Consider the following 20,488-nt stretch of genomic DNA (forward strand, 5'->3'; position numbering starts at 1 on the left):
GGAGAAGTTGACAGTAACACAATAATAGCGGGGAACTTTAATACTCCACTGACATCAGTGGACCAATCATCCAGGCAGAAAAATCAATAAGGCAACAGAGATCCTAAATGACACAATAGAGCAGTTGGACTTCATTTGTATCACAGGACATGACATCCAAATACACATTCTTGGATTGCAAGAATTAATATTGTTAAAAAGTCCATACTACCCAAAGCAATCTATAGATCTAATCAATCCCTATCAAGACACCAATGTCCACAAGTCTGTTCTCTATGTCTGCATCTCTACTACTGCCCTACAAATCAAAGTAAAAAATAATATTTATTATTTAATAAATAATCCTGAAATTTATAGGAAAGCACAAAAGATCCGAAATTGCCAAAGCATCCTGAGGAGGGAAAAAGGTGGAAACATAGTCCATCTAGACTTTAGACTATACTACAAAGCTATAATAATCAGAACAGCATGGCACTGGGACAAACACAGACATCTGGCTCAGTGGAATAGAATAGAGAACCCAAAAATAAACCCATACATATGGTCAATTAATCTACAACAAAGGAGGCAAGAATATACAATGGAGAAAAGACATTCTCCTCAACAAGCAGTGTTAGGAAAGCTTGATAGCTACATATTAGGTTGGCACAAACACAATTGCGGTTTTTGCACTGTTCAAATTTGCTGTTTGATATTAGAATATATTCTTAATAAATGTGGTTATATTATACATCATTTTAATGCTCATTTCTCACTCTATGCTTTTTGCAAATGATTATATATACTACAGTGGGCAAGAATCCCTTAGAAGAAATAGAGTAGCCCTTATAGTCAGCAAGAGTCCAAAATGCAGTACTTGGGTACAATCTCAAAAATGACAGAATGATCTGTTCATTTCCAAGGCAAACCATTCAATATCACAGTAATCCAAGTCTATGCCCCTACCACTAATGCCAAAGAAAATGAAGTTGAATGGTACTGTGAAGATCTAAAAGACCTTCTAGAACTAACACCAAAAAAAACAAACAAAAGAAAGATGTCCTTTTCATCACAGAGGACTGGAATGCAAAAGTAGGAAGTCAACAGATACCTGGAGTAACAGACAAGTTTGGTCTTGGTACAAAATGAAGCAGGGTAGAGGCTAACAGAATTCTGCCAAGAGAATGCACTGGTCATAGCAAACACCCTCTTCCAACAAAGAAATGACTCTACAAATGGACATCACCAGATAGATGGTCAGTACTGAAATCAGACTGATTATATTCTTTGTAGCTGAAGATGCAGAAGCTCTATACAGTCAGCAAAAACAAGACCAGGAGTTGACTGTGGCTCAGATCATGAACTCCTTACTACAAAATTCAGACTTGAATTGAAGAAAGTAGGGATAACCATTAGACCCTTCAGGTATGACCTAAATCAAATCCCTTACGATTATACAGAGAAAGTGACAGACTCAAAGGATTAGATCTGATACAGTGCCTGAATAACTATGGATGGAGGTTCATAACACTGTACAAGAGGCAGTGACCAAAACCATCCCAAGAAAAAGAAATGCAACAAGGTAAGATGGTTTTCTGAGACCTTACAAATAGCTGAGAGAAGAAGAGAAGTGAAAGGCAAAGGAGAAAAAGAAAGATATACCCATCTGAATACAGAGTTCCAAAGAATAGTAAGGAGAGATAAGAAAGCCTTAAGTGAACAATGCATAGAAATAGAAGAAAACAATAGAATGGGAAAGACTAGAGATCTCTTCAAGAAAATTAGATACCAAGGAAACATTTCATGCAAAGATGGGCACAATAAAGGACAGAAACAGTATGGACCTAACAAAAACAAAAGATATTAAGAACATGTGGTAGGAATCCTGAGAAGAATTGTACAAAAAAGGTCTTAATGACCTGGGTAACCACGATGGTGTGATTACTCACCCAGAGCCAGACATCCTGGAGTGTGAAGAATGGGCCTTAAGAAGCATTACTATGAACAAAGCTAGTGGAGGTGATGGAATTCCATTTGAGTTAATTAAAATCCTAAAGGATGATGCTATACTCAACATGCCAGCAAATTCAGAAAACTCAGCAGTGGCCACAGGACTGGAAAAGTCAGTTTTCATTCCAATATAAAGAGCGTTGCCAAAGAGCACTCAAATATCACACAACAGCGCTCATGTCACATGCTAGCAAGGTAATGCTCAAAATTCTTCAAGCTAGGTTTCAACAGTATCTGAACCAAGAACTTCCAGATGTACAAGCTGGGTTTAGAAAAGGCAGACTAACCAGAAATCAAACTGCCAACATCCACTGTATCATAGGAAAAGGTAGAGAATTTCAGAAAAAAACATCTGCTTCATTGACTATGTTAAAGCCTTTGTGTATATCAATCACAACACACTGTGGAGAATTCTTCAAGAGATAAGAATACCAGACCACCTTACCTGCCTCCTGAGAAACCTGTATGCCGGTCAAGAAGCAACAGTTAGAACTGGACATGGAACAACAGACTGGTTCCAAATTGGGAAAGGAGTACGTCAAGGCTGTATATTGTCACCCTGCTTATTTAACTTATATGCAGAGTACTTCATGCGAATGATGAGTTGGATGAAGCTCAAGCTGGAATCAAGAATGCCAGGAGAAATATCAATAACCTCAGATATGCAGATGACACCACCCTCATGGCAGAAAGTGAAGACAAATTAAAGAGCCTCTTGATGAAGGTAAAAGAGGAGAATGAAAAAGCTGGCCTAAAACTCAACATCCAAGAAACTAAGCTCATGACATCCAGTCCTATCACTTCATGGGAAATAGATGGGGAAAAAAGTGGAAATAGTGACTGACTTTATTTTCTTGGGGTCCAAAATCATTGCAGATGGTGAGTGTAGCTGTGAGATTAAAAGACACTTGCTCCTTGGAAGGAAAGCTATGATAAACCTAGACAGCATATTAAAATACAGAGACATTACTTTTCCAACAAAGGTCCATATAGTCAACGCTATGGTTTTTCCAGTAGTCATGTATGATGTGAGAGTTGGACCATAAAGAAGGCTGAATGCCAAAGAATGGATGCTTTCAAGTTGTGGTGCTGGAGAAGACTCTTGAGAGTCCTGTGGACAGCAAGGAAGTCAAACCAGTCAATCCTCTAGGAAATCAACCCTGAATATTCATTGGAAGAACTGATGCTGAAGCTGCAATACTTTGGCCACCTGATGTGCAAAGCCAACTCACTGGAAAAGACTCTGATGCTGCAAAGGATTGTGGGCAGGAAGAAAAGGATGTGACAGAGGATGAGATGGTTGGATGGCACCACCAACTGTATGGACATGAGTCTGAGCAAACTACACAGGATAGTGAAGAACAGGGAAGCCTGGCATGCTGCAGTCCATGGGGTCGCAAAGAGTAGCACATGAGTTAAGGACTGAACAGCAACAATAAAGTAGTGAGAAGATTTGCAGTCCACAGGACTGCAAAGAGTTGGACACGACTTAAAACTGAACACAACAATATTTATTCAGTACTGATATAATGAATTCTCATTTTTGTCTATCAGGGACTAAAAGAATGAAAGAATTTATCCATTTTATAGATAATTGGTTTCTTGTGCTACTTCCCCATTTTTTATGCTTTATAGGTTAGATCAGCTGTTCTTAACATTTTTCTACCTTTTCCTCTTCTAAAACATATGACATTAGTTTTCCTTTGCTGTAATCAGTCATAGATAATGATTATGTCCCTATCACACATAATTTTAATAAGACAATATAATGTTATAATTTTAATGTAGATTAGAAATAAATGTAAAGTAGTCTTATTATTTTAAAATTTTAAGTCCTTGTGACACTTCTATACTGAAAGGCATAATGAAGTATTAAGTAGCTTATAGATGTATATAAAATCACTGTAAATGTAATTGCTATAAATGCAGAATGATATATCAATGTTGTACTGAGGACTCAAATGCTGCAAGCTTCACCTCTAGGCAGGGCCTTAAGCACAGTCTAAAAACCACCTAGCTATGTGTACCATCTGATCTATCCATTCATAGAATTCTGACCAAATGTGCTGCCTCCTCTTGGCCTCCTCAGCTGCTGCTGCTAAGTCACTTCAGTCGTGTCCGACTCTGTGCGACCCCATAGATGGCAGCCCACCAGGCTCTGCCGTCCCTGGGATTCTCCAGGCAAGAACACTGGAGTGTGTTGCCATTTCCTTCTCCAGTGCATGAAAGTGAAAAGTGAAAGTGAAGTCGCTCAGTCGTGTCTGACTCTTCACGACCCCGTGGATTGCACCCTACCAGGCTCCTCCATCCATGGGATTTTCCAGGCAAGAGTACTGGAGTGGGGTGCCATTGCCTTCTCCAGACCAGGAGACAAAAAGAGTTACATGATCACTATAACTGCAAGTAAAAGACTTGTTATTTAGCATGGCAAACAATGTAATTATTATCCAAGCCAGCAGTTCTTGTTCCTGTATTCCCAATTTCCAACCGTGGTATATAAGATCTTCAATTTTAGCCACTGTCTTGTTTTTAAAAAGAGGGGTGGAGGTGGGGGAACTCCTACTGTACCAATACATTAAAGCTCTGATGGTGTGAGTCTTCAAGAATCTGGACTTACCGGGTAGAATTGTAAGTGAAAAAGTCTTCCAAATACTCTTGAGCTAAAACTTGTGATGGCCTTTTAAACCCATGCAATGCTTCAGCCAGACTTCAAAGGTTGATGCTTTATAATGTATCAGGAGTAATCTTATAAACCGATGCAATTTTGATTTTTATTCTTAATTTTCAGCTTTATATAAGTTTCTGTCCAGATAAAGCTGAATTGCTTATAAGAGGAACACCACCTGACCAACCTCAAACAATGCATCTTTAAGAGCCTGGAGATGCTTCTCCTGAGCAATATTCTATCCAACTATAGGAAAGGATCCATCATAGAGTAGGATGATAAACCCCCTAATCAAAAATATTTAAACTCTTCTGGGACTCACACATTATTTCATCTTCCATTTTTATAACCTCATTGCCCTGCTTAATTAACCTTAAAAAAAAGTGTATAAAGCTTTGCCTGAGTTCTAATCATAAATTTTCCACTGTTTTAATAAACTGAGACAATAGGAATAAACAATTGGACACCTACACCTAGCAATGCCTAACCTAACCAAGAATCTTTTAGAGACAGGCCCCTAAAGGTAAGAGATACAGGCCAGGAAATGGAAAACTCATCTGCAAATATACCTGGCTCAGTATCTAAAAGAAAATTCAAACGTAGATCCAGCACTAACCAGTAAATAATAATTTACTACATTCATTTGATGAATATTAATGCATAGTAATCTTGACTTCTACACTTGCTCTTCCTCTGCAGTACTGGATAACTTTATAAACTCTCATCAATCACTAGTTAGGGAGAACTTCAGACTTAGAAACCTAGTAAGGCAGTGAAAACTTTCTAAAATGGCAAACAAAAAACAACAGTCATCAGGAGACATCATCAAAGCTGGAAAAAACATTTTCCTCCAGGACACATCCATCTATTCATTTTAGCTAAAAATTTCCTAGAGCCTTTCAGAGTCATACTTACAGTCAACTACCTCACATTTAGCTTAGTGTTAGGCATGTTCAATCAGATTCACCCACTCTTCTGCTGTACCCTACAACTCTCGTTACTTTCTCATCCCATGCCCTAATCATAGAAGGAATGAAAGAAGTTAACAAGCTCCCAAAAACCTTGTCCAGCTTTCCAATCTGCTATCATAGGAGCCAATTTTCTAAAACTAAAAAGTACTGAGACATATAGAGAACTTTTATTGACTTAAACCCTGTTTCTACCACCAAAATCTATTTCCTTGAGTTAAAACTATGTACCAGATTTCTACACAAAAGATAGAATATACATAGATAATACACTGAAAAAAAAAATTACTAAGGATGCCATGTTTGGGCAGCACAGGAAAGAGATATAGTCAGAATATTCATAGCCATAGGTTTTTCTTGTTTTGCTATTGTTTTCTTTTTACCATGCCTTAACATGCATAAATATTCATTATACCACTGAAGATAATACACATAATATATTTAAGTCATTCATATTAATATTTTCTAGATGTGTAAAAGTGACCTTATAGAAAATTTGGAAGCAAGTCAGAACAAGCACTTCAATACCAAGTTTTAACAATTTTGTTAAAATGTAGTATTTATAATTCTTATAATACATTATTTTAATTGCAAGGAAATTTTACTCTTCTCGATGGAATAGAAGTCTCTCCTTGCGGACTTACACTTTAATCTTGGGTTTTCAAACACTGATGTGGTTGCATGGCCTTTTAAAGCCTTTGGGTACAAAATGATAAAATAGGTTTTAGTTATTGGCATGCCTGTGCAACAAAGCATTTAGGAAGTATGATTGACAGGCCAGAACTGTGTATAAAGGAAAACCTATGCTTATGTCTGCTTCAGTGACTTTATTAGCCACACCCTACTTGTAAATTGTAAACTGTCATTCAAAGTAGCATGGTGATGTTTTAAACAAGTCAGGTTATAATACCCCTACTTCTTTTGTCTTAATGCCTAAAGGTAAATTCAGAAAGTGCTCCTATGTTTTGGCTCATAAAATCATCCATCTGGGAAAAAACTAAATAAAAAGTCCAAACAATAAAGAGCAATGCAAAGAATATTTATGGCACTATGTACATATGTACACTGAATATTCAAACATAACAATTAGATAAAACAAACTTCATTATAGCTCAGCAACTATTTCATATTGAGGATGAAGAAAATAATTTTATTAATTGTTGGCAGTTTTTAACTAGTATTTTAAAACATACTGTTAATATATATTGAATTTAAACTGCTATTAATATGAGAAGTTTCACTGGAGACCTTTACTATCTTTGTAAAGAACTATGGGGAAATCTCTTTTAAAGCATGGTATAGCTTATGAGAAATGACTAATGTTACATTAAAATATTAAATGCAGAAACAAATACATATTCACATCATACTTTTATAACAACTACATAATTTAGGATTGAAATAAGGAAAGCAAGTATTACAGTTTTAATAATATTCTAAATATTCTTTCCTGAATTTTAGATAATTTAATCTTAATAAAATATGAACTCATCAAAAAATAGAAACTGTACAGAAAAGCACAATATAGTCAATGAAAATCCCTCATGATCTGCTTCTGCTAATCTGACCAAAATCTTACTTCCAACAAAATAACTTTTGTGGTCTAAACTTAAATAAGGTAATAATTCAAATATCTACCTTTTAGGTTAAGTATTAAAGGTTCTAATACTTGTACCATGAATTTGTTGTGTTGTGTGTTAGTCGCTCAGTCATGTCCAACTCTTTGCAACCCTAAGGCCTGTAGCCCACCAGGCTTCTCTGTTCATGGAATTCTCCAGGCAAGAATACTGGAGTGGGTTGCATTTCCTTCCCCAGGGAATCTTCCCGACTCAGGGATCATACTATGAATTACCAAATTGAATTCTAGTCAGTGGTCAAATTTAAGGTAAAAATTCTTCTGTGTGATTACTCAGTAACTTAGTATTCAGTGGTGACAGTTCTAATTTTTGTATCTGAACAGATATGAAGGCTGTGTCAATGGGTGCAGGCAATCTTTAGGGGCATGAGATAGTCTAGTCTTTATCTGTGATTCATTTGTAGGAATCTGGGGTTTTTCTTTTTCTGGTGGACCAAACACAGAACTATGTCTTAGGAAGCCTATTTATCTGACAAGAAGAAAAGATAAGCACTAAGCTGATGCTTAAAGCCCAAACTAGTTTTGAAGTAACAAGAAAGGGAAAGCTAACAGTTCAAATTTCAGTCACTTTTCATCTAAACTCATCAATGTGTGCACTGGTCCATTAATTATGTGGCCCAACACAAAATGATATGTTAGTCATCCCTTTTACTCTAGCATGACAGATATGAGGTAGGATTTTTAGTTCAGGATAAAGAAAGCTATTTCAAATACTTTATTTTACCTTTTGCTCTCAAGAATTATGTTAAGTCATGAATGAAAACAAAAAACTACTAACTGAGGATCAAACAAATTGTTTTGTTCATCACTCTATTTAAACCAAAATAGAATTGGAGAGATTTAAAACCTATAATTCTAATGGACCCCACTTTTCTAGGTTAATGAAGTATTCTAAGGCAAAGGTTAGCAAATTATTATCTATAAAGGTCCAGATGGTAAATATTTTACAATCTGTGGACCATATAGTTTCTGTAACAACAATTCAACTCTTAATCTGACATTGTGCAAAAGCAGCCATACACAATGTGTAAATGAAAGATCAAGACTGTGTTCCAATAAAACTTTATTTATGGACACTTGAATATAAATTTCCTATAATGTTCACATGTAACAAAGTATTCTTCTATTGACTTTCTTCCAACCACTGAAAATGGAAAAATCATTCTTAGTTTTACAGCTTGCAGAAAAAAATGCAGCAGACTAGATTGGGCCTGGTCATAGTTTGGCAACCCTTGTTCTAACAGATTATTTGGGTTCTTGCTTTGTGAATTATTTCAATGCTTCAAAACAAAAGGATGTCACAGAGGTTTTTTAAATTTTTTTTGAAATCTTGTTCAAAGTATTTGATAGATCTTTTAAAATCCTATGAATGAATTGCTAGAATGAGTAAATGGTAACATTGCCATTTAAAATATTTCTTCTAGACGAACCTAATCCAGTGACTTTAAACCACATTATTGTTGTAGTAGCCCCGAACAGAAAACATCATTTTGCAGTATTAAATCTAGCTCCATTTATTCTGTTTTAAAATTTCCTATGCTAATGAACTTTCAGGAAAAGAAAGTAAGTTTGGCTACTTCCTAAATTACATGTTTTAGATGAGTATTAAGTATTGTGGGATATTAAGTATTCTGATGACAAATGTTAATTATACATGTCCATTACATAAAATTCAAACTTTGATGAAATGTTTAATTAGGAAAAATAAAAGCTGTGTATAATCCCACCTACCATAAAAGAAATCTTAACATTTTACATATTTTTCCCCTAACTAACACATTTTAACAAAATATGGTCACATATTACTTTGTTTTACAAATTTTGTTTTTAAAATTTTTAACAATATTTTGGAACGTTTCATGTGTATTTAGATTGACCCCTTTTATTAAACAGCTATATTATTAATTTGTATGGATATACTATAATTTGTTTAATTAGTATCCTATTGCTAGATATTTGAGTTTTTCTCAGTTTTCATGAAAATCAGTGCTGCCAGAGGATTCTGAAAAGATGGCATCAGTGTAGTACTGCAATCTCCTTGAAATTCCTTGTAAAACATAAACAGCAAATAGGATAGTAAACCCCAAATCTATCTCCACCAAAATCTAGTAACAACATATTCCCATGAACCACCAAATGTAAGTGGATTAGAACAAATAACCAGCAGCTACAAAATGTATTAAAATTTTCATATATTCACAAAGGCCCATATTGAGTGCTAATGCAGTATGATTTCTGCCTAGTGTTCTGAATGTCAAAGTGAAGAAATACAATGAAGTTCTGGTAAATGATGAAAGTAACTAAGAATCTCTTAAGGTAGCCAAATGCCTTGTCATCTAATTAGGAACATAAAGGGACTTACTATGGCCCTAAGAGAGAACTCAATGCCTTTTGAAAACTAGAGAATTTAAAGGTGGAAACATTTAAAAATTAGAAATCAGTGAAGGAAATCATCAACAAAAAGTTTGAAAACATTTGCAAATCCTAAATCTGATTACAGCTTAATATCTAAAATATATAAAGAACTCAATAACTTAAGAGCACCTCAATGACTTAATAGCAAAATTATGATTTGATTTGATTAAAAATGGCCAGAGAAGCTGAACAGACATTTTCCCATAGAAGATTAATGGATGGCTAACAGGTACATGAAAAGGTGTGCAGCATATCATCTGTGAAATATAAATCAAAACCACAATGAGAGGCTTAGTATCTGTGGCACATGGGCTTTAGTAGGATCTTCCTGGGTCAGGAATCAAACTCATGTCTCCTGCATTGGCAGGCAGATTATTTACCAATGAACCTCCTGGGAAGCTCTAAAGTACATTCTTATTAAAGCTTAGTTCACAAACTCTGCAAGGCTCCTCAATCTCATGAACATATCTCAGTAAATATTCAATACAACATATTTAGAATATTGAGCTATCGAGAGATTGGTTCAAGATGGTGGAGTAGAAGACGTGTGTTCATCTCCTGTGAGAGCACTGAAATCACAACTAGCTGTTTTACAGACATCAACAGGAAGATGATGTAAAACACCAAAGAAATATACCCCACATCCAAAGACAAAGAAGCACTGCAACAAGATGGTAGGTGGGGCACAATCACAATAAAATCAAATCCCATACCTGCCTGGTGGACAACCCACAAACTGGAGAACAATAACACAAAGAAGTTATCCCACTATTGTGAAAGTTCTGAGGCCCATGTCAGGCTTCCCAGGCTGGGGATTTGGCAAAGGGACTAGGAATCCCCAGGGAATCTGACTTTAAAGGTTAGTGGGATTTGATTGTAGGATTTCCACAGGACTAGGGCAAACAGAGACTCCATTCTTAAAGGGCACAAACAAAATCTTGCACACACCAGGACCCCGAGGAAAGGAGCAGTGACCCCACAGGAAACTTAACCAGACCTACCTGCCGGTGTTAGATGGTCTCTTGTGGAGGTGTTGGTGGCAGTAGCTTGCTGAGGGGATGGGGCACTGGCAGCAGCGATCCTGGGAGGTGCCCTTGGTGTAAGCCCTCTTGGAAGTCGCCATTAACCCTACCATAGAGCCTGTAGACTCCAGAGCTGGGTTGCCTCAGACCAAACAACCAACAAGAAAGGAGCACAACCCCACCCATCAGTAGACAATTGCATTACAGGTTCACTGAGCATGGCCCTGCACACCAGAGGAAGACCCAGTTTTTCCCACTGCCAGTCCCTCCATCAGGAAGCTTAAAGAAGCCTCTTTGCCTGATCCACCAAAGGTTAAACAGAAGAAACAAAAAGCACTACAATCACGCAGCTATCAGAACAAAAATTACATCATGGAAAGTTAATCAAAATCAAAGTGCAGAGGATTATATCCCAGATGATAGGACAAGATAAAACCCTAGAAAAACAATTATTAATACACAAAGTGATAGGCAATCTTCCAGAAAAAGAAGTCAGAATAATGATACTGATGATAATACAGGATCTCAGAAAAAGAATGGAGAAGTTGCAAGAAATGTTTGCCAAAGACCTAGAAGAAATAAAGAACAAATGAACAGATGTGAAATACACTAGAAAGAATAAAGCAGAGAAATAGGCAGAACAGATAAGTGACCTGGAAGACAGAATGTTAGAAATCACTGCTGCAAAACAAAATATAGAAAAAAAGAATGAAAAAAAATGAAGACAGCCTAAGAGTCCTCTAGGACAACACACCAACATTCATATTATATGGGGTCCCAGAAGGAGGAGAGAGAAAGGACCCAAGAAAATATTTGAAGAGGTAATAGCTGAAAACTTCCCTAACATGGAAAAGGAAATAGTCAACCAAGATCAGGAAGCAGAGAGTCTCAGGAAGGATAAACCCACAAAGAAATACATCAGGACACATAGAAATCAAACTGACAAAAATTAAAGGCAAAGATAAAATATTAAAAGCAACAAGGGGAAAACAACAAATAACATACAAGGAAACTCCCATAAGGTTATCAGCTGATTTCTCAACAGAAACTCTACCAGCCAGAAGGAATGGCACATATTTAAAATGATGAAAGGGAAGAACCTACAACCAAGCATACTCTATCCAACAAGACTCCTGTTCAGATTTGACAGAGAAATCAAAACCTTTACAGACAAGCAAAAGGTAAGAGAATTCAGCACCACCAAGCCAGCTTTCCAACAAATGCTAAAGGAATTTCTCTAGGCCAAGGAACATAAGAGAAGGAAAGGACCTATAATAAACCCAAAGCAATTAAGAAAATGGTAATAAGATCATACATATCAGTAACTACTTTAAATGTAAATGAATTAAATGAACCAACCAAAAGACATAGACGGGCTAGGTGCAAGAAAACACATGCATGTGTGCACTTCCACTTAGCACATCACTCTACTTAATCTCCCAGATTGTATGTAATTATTTTATATTGTTAGGTTAATAATGTTTCTATTATGGCTTGCAATTATAATTATGATTTTTTTCCTCTGGCTATTGATTATGAACACTTATAAACATCTTTTATTATTGTGATTATGTAACTATTAGTTGTTTTGATATCACTGTATCATGGTTGGTCAACAGAAAATAATAGGATTCTGTATATCACTCTTGATGAAGGTGAAGGAGGAGAGTGAAAAGGTTGGCTTAAAGCTCAACGTTCAGAAAACTAAGATCATGGCATCTGGTCCCATCACTCCATGGGAAATAGATGGGGAAACAGTGCAAACAGTGTCAGACTATTTTTTTGGGCTTCAGAATCACTGCTGTTGGTGACTGCAGCCATGAAATTAAAAGACGCTTACTCCTTGGAAGGAAGGTTATGGCCAACCTAGATAGCATATTTAAAAGCAGAGACATTACTTTGCCAACAAAAGTCCGTCTAGTCAAGGCTATGGTTTTTCCAGTGGTCATGTATGGATGTGAGAGTTGGACGGTGAAGAAAGCTGAGCGCCGCAGAATTGATGCTTTTGAACTGTGGTGTTGGAGAAAACTCTTGAGAGTCCCTTGGACTGCAAGGAGATCCAATCAATCCATCCTAAAAGAGATCAATCCTGGGTGTTCATTGGAAGGTCTGATGTTGAAGCTGAAACTCCAATACTTTGGCCACCTCATGCGAAGGGTTGACTCATTGGAAAAGATCCTAATGCTGGGTAGGATTGGGGGCGGGAGGAGAAGGGGATGAAAGAGGATGAGATGGTTGGATGGCATCACCGACTCGATGGACATGGGTTTGGGTAGACTCCGGGATTTGGTGATGGACAGAGAGGCCTGGCGTGCTGCAATTCATGGGGTCGCAAAGAGTCGGACATGACTGGGCGACTGAACTGAACTGATATCACTAAAACTATCATATAATAGAACAATGCATAATCATTTTTCAAAATCTAGATGTGCATTACAATTATGTTGGAATATTTTGAAAAATACAAATGTTCAGTTATTGCTTTTTTCTCCAGCACTCCAGATGTGATTCTAATGAGCAGCCATGTTTAAACTGCACTATAAGATGACCTTTTACTTTTGTCTAGTTTGTTTCACTTTTTCTGCTTCATATTCAGTACACCCATTTCATTTAGTTTGTTTTTCAATTTATCTGTCTGTTTTTATTTTCTTTCTCAAGTCTCTATCAAGTGTAGTAGAAAAGATTTTGTATGCATATACATATATATAAATAGACAGGAAAACCTGGCATGCTGCAGTACATGGGTTCACAAAGACTCAGATACAACTGAGTGACTAAACAACAACAATATGTAAATAGTATGCATCATATTAAAATATTTTAGGAAACTTATAAGTTTCTGCTCAGGTAAAAAAATTATGACATTTTGGTTCCATTTGTTTGACTAAGTATGAATAGAATGCTAGATTTCTAATTTATATTAACTCAAAATTTTGATATAGTTCCATTTATTCTGACATCGACTATTATAGCTAAAAATCTAGAAAGCTTATTATTTTAGTGGTTTTTTTAAAAAACATTCTGAGTGAAGCTTGAACTTCTAATCCATTTCTGAGAATATAAAACACTATGTGGTAAAAAACAGAAAATTAACATATGATAGAGATTATTAACTAAAGTACAGATTTCATTCAGATTTCACAAAATTTTGTGCTAGTGTCCATTAGGTGGATATCCGCATCAGGTGGCCGGAGTATTGGATCTTCAGCATCAGTACTTCCAATGAATATTCAGGGTTGGTTTCCTTTAAGATTGACTGGTTTGATCTTCTTGCTGTCCAAGAGACTCTCAAGAGTCTTCACCAGCATCACAGTTTGAAAGCATCAGTTCTTTGGCACTTAACTTTCTTTATGGTCTAACTCACATCTGTACATGACTACTGAAAAAACCATAGCTTTGACTATACGGACCTTTGTCAGTAAGTGTTGGCAAGGGAGCTAGCATCCAGTTTGGTATTGCATATTCGAAATTAGCTAGGAGTATGGATCATGTAAATCCTCATTAAAAGAAAAAAAAATGTGTAACTATGGAGAGTACATCATGTGAAATGCTGGGCTGAATGAAGCACAAGCTGGAATCAAGACTGCCGGGAGAAATGTCAATAACCTCAGATAAGCAGATGACACCACCCTAATGGCAGAAAGTGAAGAGGAACTAAAGAGCGGAACCTCTTGATGAAGGTGAAAGGAGAGAGTGAAAAGTCTGGCTTAAAACTCAACTATCAGAAAAACTAAGGTCATGGCATCTTGTCCCATCACTTCATGGCAAATAGATGGGTAAAAATGAAAAGAGTGACAGATTTTATTTTCTTGGGCTCCAAAATCACTGCAGACTATGACTGCAGCCATAAAATTAAAAAGACACTTGCTCCTTGGTAGAAAAGCTATGACAAACCTAGACAGCATATTAAAAAGAAGAAGCATCACTTTGCCAACAAACATCCATACAGTCAAAACTATGGTTTTTCCAGTAGTCATGTATGGATGTGAGAGTTGGACCATAAAGAAGGCTGAGCACCAAAGAATTGATGCTTTTGAACTGTGGTGCTGGAGAAGACTCTCGAGAGTTCCTTGGACTGCAAGGAGATCCAACCAGTCAATCCTAAAGGAAATCCGTCCTGACTATTCATTGGAAGGACTGATGCTGAAGCTGAAGCTCCAATACTCTGGCCACCTGATGTGAAGAACTGACTCACTGGAAAAGACCCTGATGACAGGAGCAGAAGGGAACAACAGAGGATGAGATGGTTGGATAGCATCACCGACTCGGTGGACATGAGTTTAAGGAAGCTCCAGGAGTTGGTGATGGGCAGGGAGGCCTGGTGTGCTGCAGTCCATGGGGTCGCAAAGAGTCAGACATGACTGACTGAAGTGACTGACTGACCGACTGCATATATGTGGAATTAAAAAAAGAAATAGTACAAATGATCTTATTTACAAAACACAAATAGAGTCACAGATGTAGAAAACAAACTTCGCTTACTGGGGAGAAAGCCAGCAGGTGGGAGAGGAAATAACTTGGAGACTGGGAATGACATATGCACACTACTATATGTGAAATAGATAACTAATAAGGACCTACTGTATATAGCACAGGAAACTATTCTTGATACTCTGTAATGATGTGTACAGGAAAAGAATCTAAAAAAGAGTGGATATATACATACGTCTAACTGATAGAGTTTGTTGTACAGCAGAAATTAACACAACATTGTAATTCAACTATACTCTAATAACAAATTTTTTAATACTTTATACTATAAAATTAAAAGGCATGTCACACAACTAGGAAAAAAATCAGTGTACTTTTGCCAATACCAGGACATAGTCTAATGAAATTCTTGGACTTTAATGAAAACAGACAAATGCAATCCTTTGGTCATTTAGGCAAGAAGAATCGGTTCTTATAAAGCAAATAAAATCAGATTATGATTACATTTTTTATAGCCACAATTTTTACAGTACAAAATAATAGTAATATATGTAAGACATTCGAGAAAAGAAAATCTCAACCAAAGATTTTCTATTCATTTAAAACAACCTATTATTCCCATTATCCATTCCTGGGAAATCTAAAACAGAAAGATATTCAGACAAACAAAGTAAATGAATACATCTAAATGAAGACCAGTGGTGAGCATTATAAATAAATCAACCCATTTATTGAAAACCAGTCACAAAAGTCATGAAACCAGTGACAAAAGGACAAATCCTGTATGATTCTACTCCTATGAAGTATCAAAAGTAGTCCAACAGAAAGCAGAAAGGTGGTTGCTGAGGCAGAAGGTGGGGGACTAGTGTTTACTGGAAAGAGTTTGATTTTTGTGAGATTAAATAGTTCCAGAGACCTGTTGAAGAACAGTGTGACTACACTTAACAATATTGAATTGTATACTTAAAAAGTTAAGATGACAAATTTTAACTTGCATTATTTTTACCACACACACACAAAAACTAAATGATAGTTGTAGGGGAGAGAATGACATGACACAATGTAACTACAAAAAAGTGTTGAAAAAAATTATAAGGGTAAAATAATTGCAATGATAGCCTTACAGCTAGGGGCTGGAGGTAAAAGGAGTATTACTTCAAATCTGATATTGTAGAACAAGGATAAAGAGGAAAATGTGCCAATAGATAATTCCAGTATTATTCACCGTAGGGAACAAACAGACAAAGCCCCACTTTTTTAGATGTAAACGGTACTTACATAAAGGTACAGGGAGGGCACAAACAGAACTTTGTACACACCAGGAAAGGAGCAGTGACCCCAAAAGAGACTGATCCAGACTTGCCCATGAGTGTCCAGGAGTCGCTAGTGGAGGCATGGGTCTCTGGTGGCCTGCTGCAGGGTTGGGGGCTCTGAGTGTAGCAGTGCATGCAGGGGACCTTTTGAAGAAGGTAGCCATTATCTTCATTATCTCCACCATAGTTTGGCCTCAGGTCAAATAACAGGCAGGGAACACAGCCCCACCCTTCAACAGAAAATTGGATTAAAGACTTACTGAGCATGGCCCTGCCCATCAGAACAAGACCTAGTTTCCCCCTCAGTCAGTCTCTCCCATCAGGAAGCTTCCATAAGCCTCTTATGTTCTCCATCAGAGGGCAGACAAACTGAAAACAACAATCACAGAAAACTAACCAATCTGATCACATGGACCACAGCTTTGTCTAACTCAATGAAACTATGAGACATGCCCTGTAGGGCCACCCAAGACGGACGGGTCATGGTGGAGAGTTCTGACAATATGTGGTCTGCTGGAGAAGGGAACGGGAAATCACTTCAGCATTCTGGCCTTGAGAACACCATGAACAGTATGAAAAGTGAAAATGATAGGACACTGAAAGAGGAACTCCCCAGGTCGGTAGGTGCCCAATATGCTACAGGAGAAGAGTAGAGAAGTAACTCCACAAAGAATGAAGAAACAGAGTCGAAACCAAAACAACACCCAGTTGTGGATGTGACTGGTGATGGAAGTAAAGTCCGATGCTTCAAAGAGCAATATTGCATAGGAACCTGGAATGTTAGGTCCATGAATCAAGGCAAATTGGAAGCGGTCAAACAGGAGATGGTAACAGTGAACATCGACATTTTAGGAATCAGCGAACTAAAATGAACTGGAATGGGTGAAATTAATTTAGATGACCATTATATCTACTACTGAGGGCAAGAATCCCTTAGAAGAAATGGCATAGCCATCATAGTCAACAAAAGAGTCCGAAATGCAGTACTTGGATGCAATCTCAAAAATGACAGAATGATCTCTGTTCAAAAAACGACAGAAAGATCTCTGTGCATTTCCAAGGCAAACCATTCAATATCACAGTAATCCAAGTATATGCCCCAACTAGTAATGCTAAAGAAGCTGAACTTGAACAGTTCTATGAAGAACTACAAGACCTTATAGAACTAACACCCAAAAAGATATCCTCTTCATTATAGGGGATTGGAAATGCAAAAGTAGGAAGTCAAGAAATACCTGGAGTAAAGGGCAAATTTGGCCTTGGCGTACAGAATGAAGCAGGGCAAAGGCTAACAGAGTTTTGCCAAGAGAATGCACTGGTCATAGCAAACACCCTCTTCCAACAACACAAGAAAAGACTCTACACATGGACCTCATCAGAAGGTCAAAACTGAAATCAGACTGATTATATTCTTTGCAGCCAAAGATGGAGAAGCTGTATACACTCAGCAAAAACAAGACTAGGAGCTCTCTGTGACTCAGATCATAAACTCCTTGTTACCAAATTCAGACTTAAATTGAGGAAAGTAGGGAAAACCACTAGACCATTCAGGTATGACCTAAATCAAATCCCTTATGACTATACAGTGGAAGTGACAAACAGACTCAAAGGATTAGATCTGATAGTTTGCCTAAAGAACTATGGATGGAGGTCATGATATTGTACAGGAGGCTGATCAAGACCATCCCCAAAAACAAGAAATGCAAAAAGGCAAAATGGTTGTCTGAGGAGGCCTTACAAACAGCTATAAAAGGAAGAGAAGCAAAAGGCAAAGGAGAAAAGGAAAGATATACCCATTTGAATGCAGAGTTCCAAAGAATAGCAAGGAGAGATAAGAAAGCCTTCCTCACCCGATCAATGCAAAGAAATAGAGGAAAAAAACAGAATGGGAAAGACTAGAGATCTCTTCAAGAAAATTAGAGATACCAAGGGAACATTTCATGCAAAGATGGCACAATGAAGGACAGAAACAGCAAAGACCTAACAGAAACAGGAGATATTAAGAAAAGGTGGCAAGAATACACAGAAGTACTATACAAAAAAGATCTTCACAAGCCAGATAACCACTATGGTGTGATCAGTCACCTAGAGCCAGACATCCAGGAATGCAAAGTCAAGTGGGCCTTAAGAAGCATCACTATGAACAAAGCTAGTGATGGGATTCCAGGTGAGCTATTTCAAATCCTGAAAGATGATGCTGTGGAAGTGCTGTAGTCAATATGCCAGCACATTTGGAAAACTCAGCTGTGGCCACAGGACTGGAAAAGGTCAGTTTTCATTCCAATCCCAAAGAAAGGCAATGCCAAAGAATGCTCAAACTACTGTACAACTGCAGTCATCTCACACGTTAGCAAAGTAATGCTCAAATTCTCCAAGCCAGACTTCAACAGTACGTGAACTGTGAACTTCCAGATGTTCAAGCTGGATTTAGAAAAGGCAGAGAAGTTCAGTTCAGTTCAGTCGCTCAGTCGTGTCCGACTCTTTCCGACCCCATGAATTGCAGCACACCAGGCCTCTCTGTCCATCACCAAATCCCGGAGTTTACCCAAACCCATGCCCATTGAGTCGGTGATGCCATCCAACCATCTCATCCTCTGTCGTCCCCTTCTCCTCCTGCCCCTAATCCTACCCAGCATTAGGGTCTTTTCCAATGAGTCAACCCTTTGCATAAGGTGGCCAAAGTATTGGAGTTTCGGCTTCAACATCAGACCTTCCAATGAACACCCAGGATTGATCTCTTTTAGGATGGATTGATTGGACCTCCTTGCAGTCCAAGGGACTCTCAAGAGTCTTCTCCAACACCACAGTTCAAAAGCATCAATTCTGCGGCACTCAGCTTTCTTCACCGTCCAACTCTCACATCCATACATGACCACTGGAAAAACCATAGCCTTGACTAGACGGACTTTTGTTGGCAAAGTAATGTCTCTGCTTTTAAATATGCTATCTAGGTTGGCCATAACCTTCCTTCCAAGGAGTAAGCGTCTTTTAATTTCATGGCTGCAGTCACCATCAGCAGTGATTCTGGAGCCCCCAAAAATAAAGTCTGACACTGTTTCCACTGTTTCCCCATCTATTTCCCATGGAGTGATGGGACCAGATGCCATGATCTTAGTTTTCTGAACGTTGAGCTTTAAGCCAACTTTTTCACTCTCCGCTTTCACTTTCATCAAGAGGCTCTTTAGTTCTTCTTCACTTTCTGCCATAAGGGTGGTGTCATCTGCATATCTGAGGTTATTGATATTTCTCCCAGGAATCTTGATTCCAGCTTGTGTTTCTTCCAGCCCAGCGTTTCTCATGATGTACTCTGCATATAAGTTAAATAATCAGGGTAACAATATACAGCCTTGACGTACTCCTTTTCCTATTTGGAACCAGTCTGTTGTTCCATGTCCAGTTCGAACTGTTGCTTCCTGACCTGCATACAGGTTTCTCAAGAGACAGGTCAGATGGTCTGGTATTTCCATCTCTTTCAGAATTTTCCACAGTTTATTGTGATCCACACAGTCAAAGGCTTTGGCATAGTCAATAAAGCAGAAATAGATGTTTTTCTGGAACTCTCTTGCTTTTTCGATGATCCAGCGGATATTGGCAACTTGATCTCTGGTTCCTCTGCCTTTTCTAAAACCAGCTTGAACATCTGGAAGTTCATGGTTCAAACCAGAGATCAAATTGCCAACATCCGCTGGATCATCGAGAAAGCAAGAGAGTTCCAGAAAAACATCTACTCTGTTTTATTGACTATGCCAAAGCCTTTGACTGTGTGGATCACAATAAACTTCGGAAAATTCTGAAAGAGATGGGAATACTAGACCACCTCACCTGCCTCCTGAGAAATCTGTATGCAGGTTAAGAAGCAACAGTTAGAAATGGACATGGAAAACAGACTGCTTCCAAATTGGGAAAGGATTACATCAAGGCTATATATCATCACCCTACTTATTTAACTTGTATGCAGAGTACATCATGCAAAATGCCGGGCTTGATGAAGCACAAGCTGGAATCAAGATTGCTGGGAGAAATATCAATAACCTCAGATATGCAGATGA

At 37.7% G+C, this 20,488-nt stretch overlaps 1 protein-coding gene and 1 long non-coding RNA gene across 2 annotated transcripts in view; one reads left to right on the forward strand and one right to left on the reverse strand.

Annotated features, from left to right (window-relative positions):
* The window catches only part of WDPCP (WD repeat containing planar cell polarity effector), a 307,323-nt gene extending 302,728 nt beyond the window's left edge, over positions 1-4,595 (forward strand). Inside the window, exon 15 of the mRNA XM_081588356.1 lies at positions 4,079-4,595. Coding sequence (XP_081444482.1) covers positions 4,079-4,215 — 137 coding nt within the window. The 3' untranslated portion in view covers positions 4,216-4,595. The remainder of the gene's footprint in view (positions 1-4,078) is intronic.
* The window catches only part of LOC145544952 (uncharacterized), a 151,464-nt gene that overhangs the window by 54,642 nt on the left and 76,334 nt on the right, over positions 1-20,488 (reverse strand). The gene's annotated exons all lie outside the window — the stretch shown is intronic.

Source organism: Giraffa tippelskirchi, chromosome 4 (assembly GCF_054371585.1).
Source record: "Giraffa tippelskirchi isolate mGirTip1 chromosome 4, T2T-mGirTip1v1.2.pri, whole genome shotgun sequence".
NCBI classification, from domain to species: domain Eukaryota; kingdom Metazoa; phylum Chordata; class Mammalia; order Artiodactyla; family Giraffidae; genus Giraffa; species Giraffa tippelskirchi.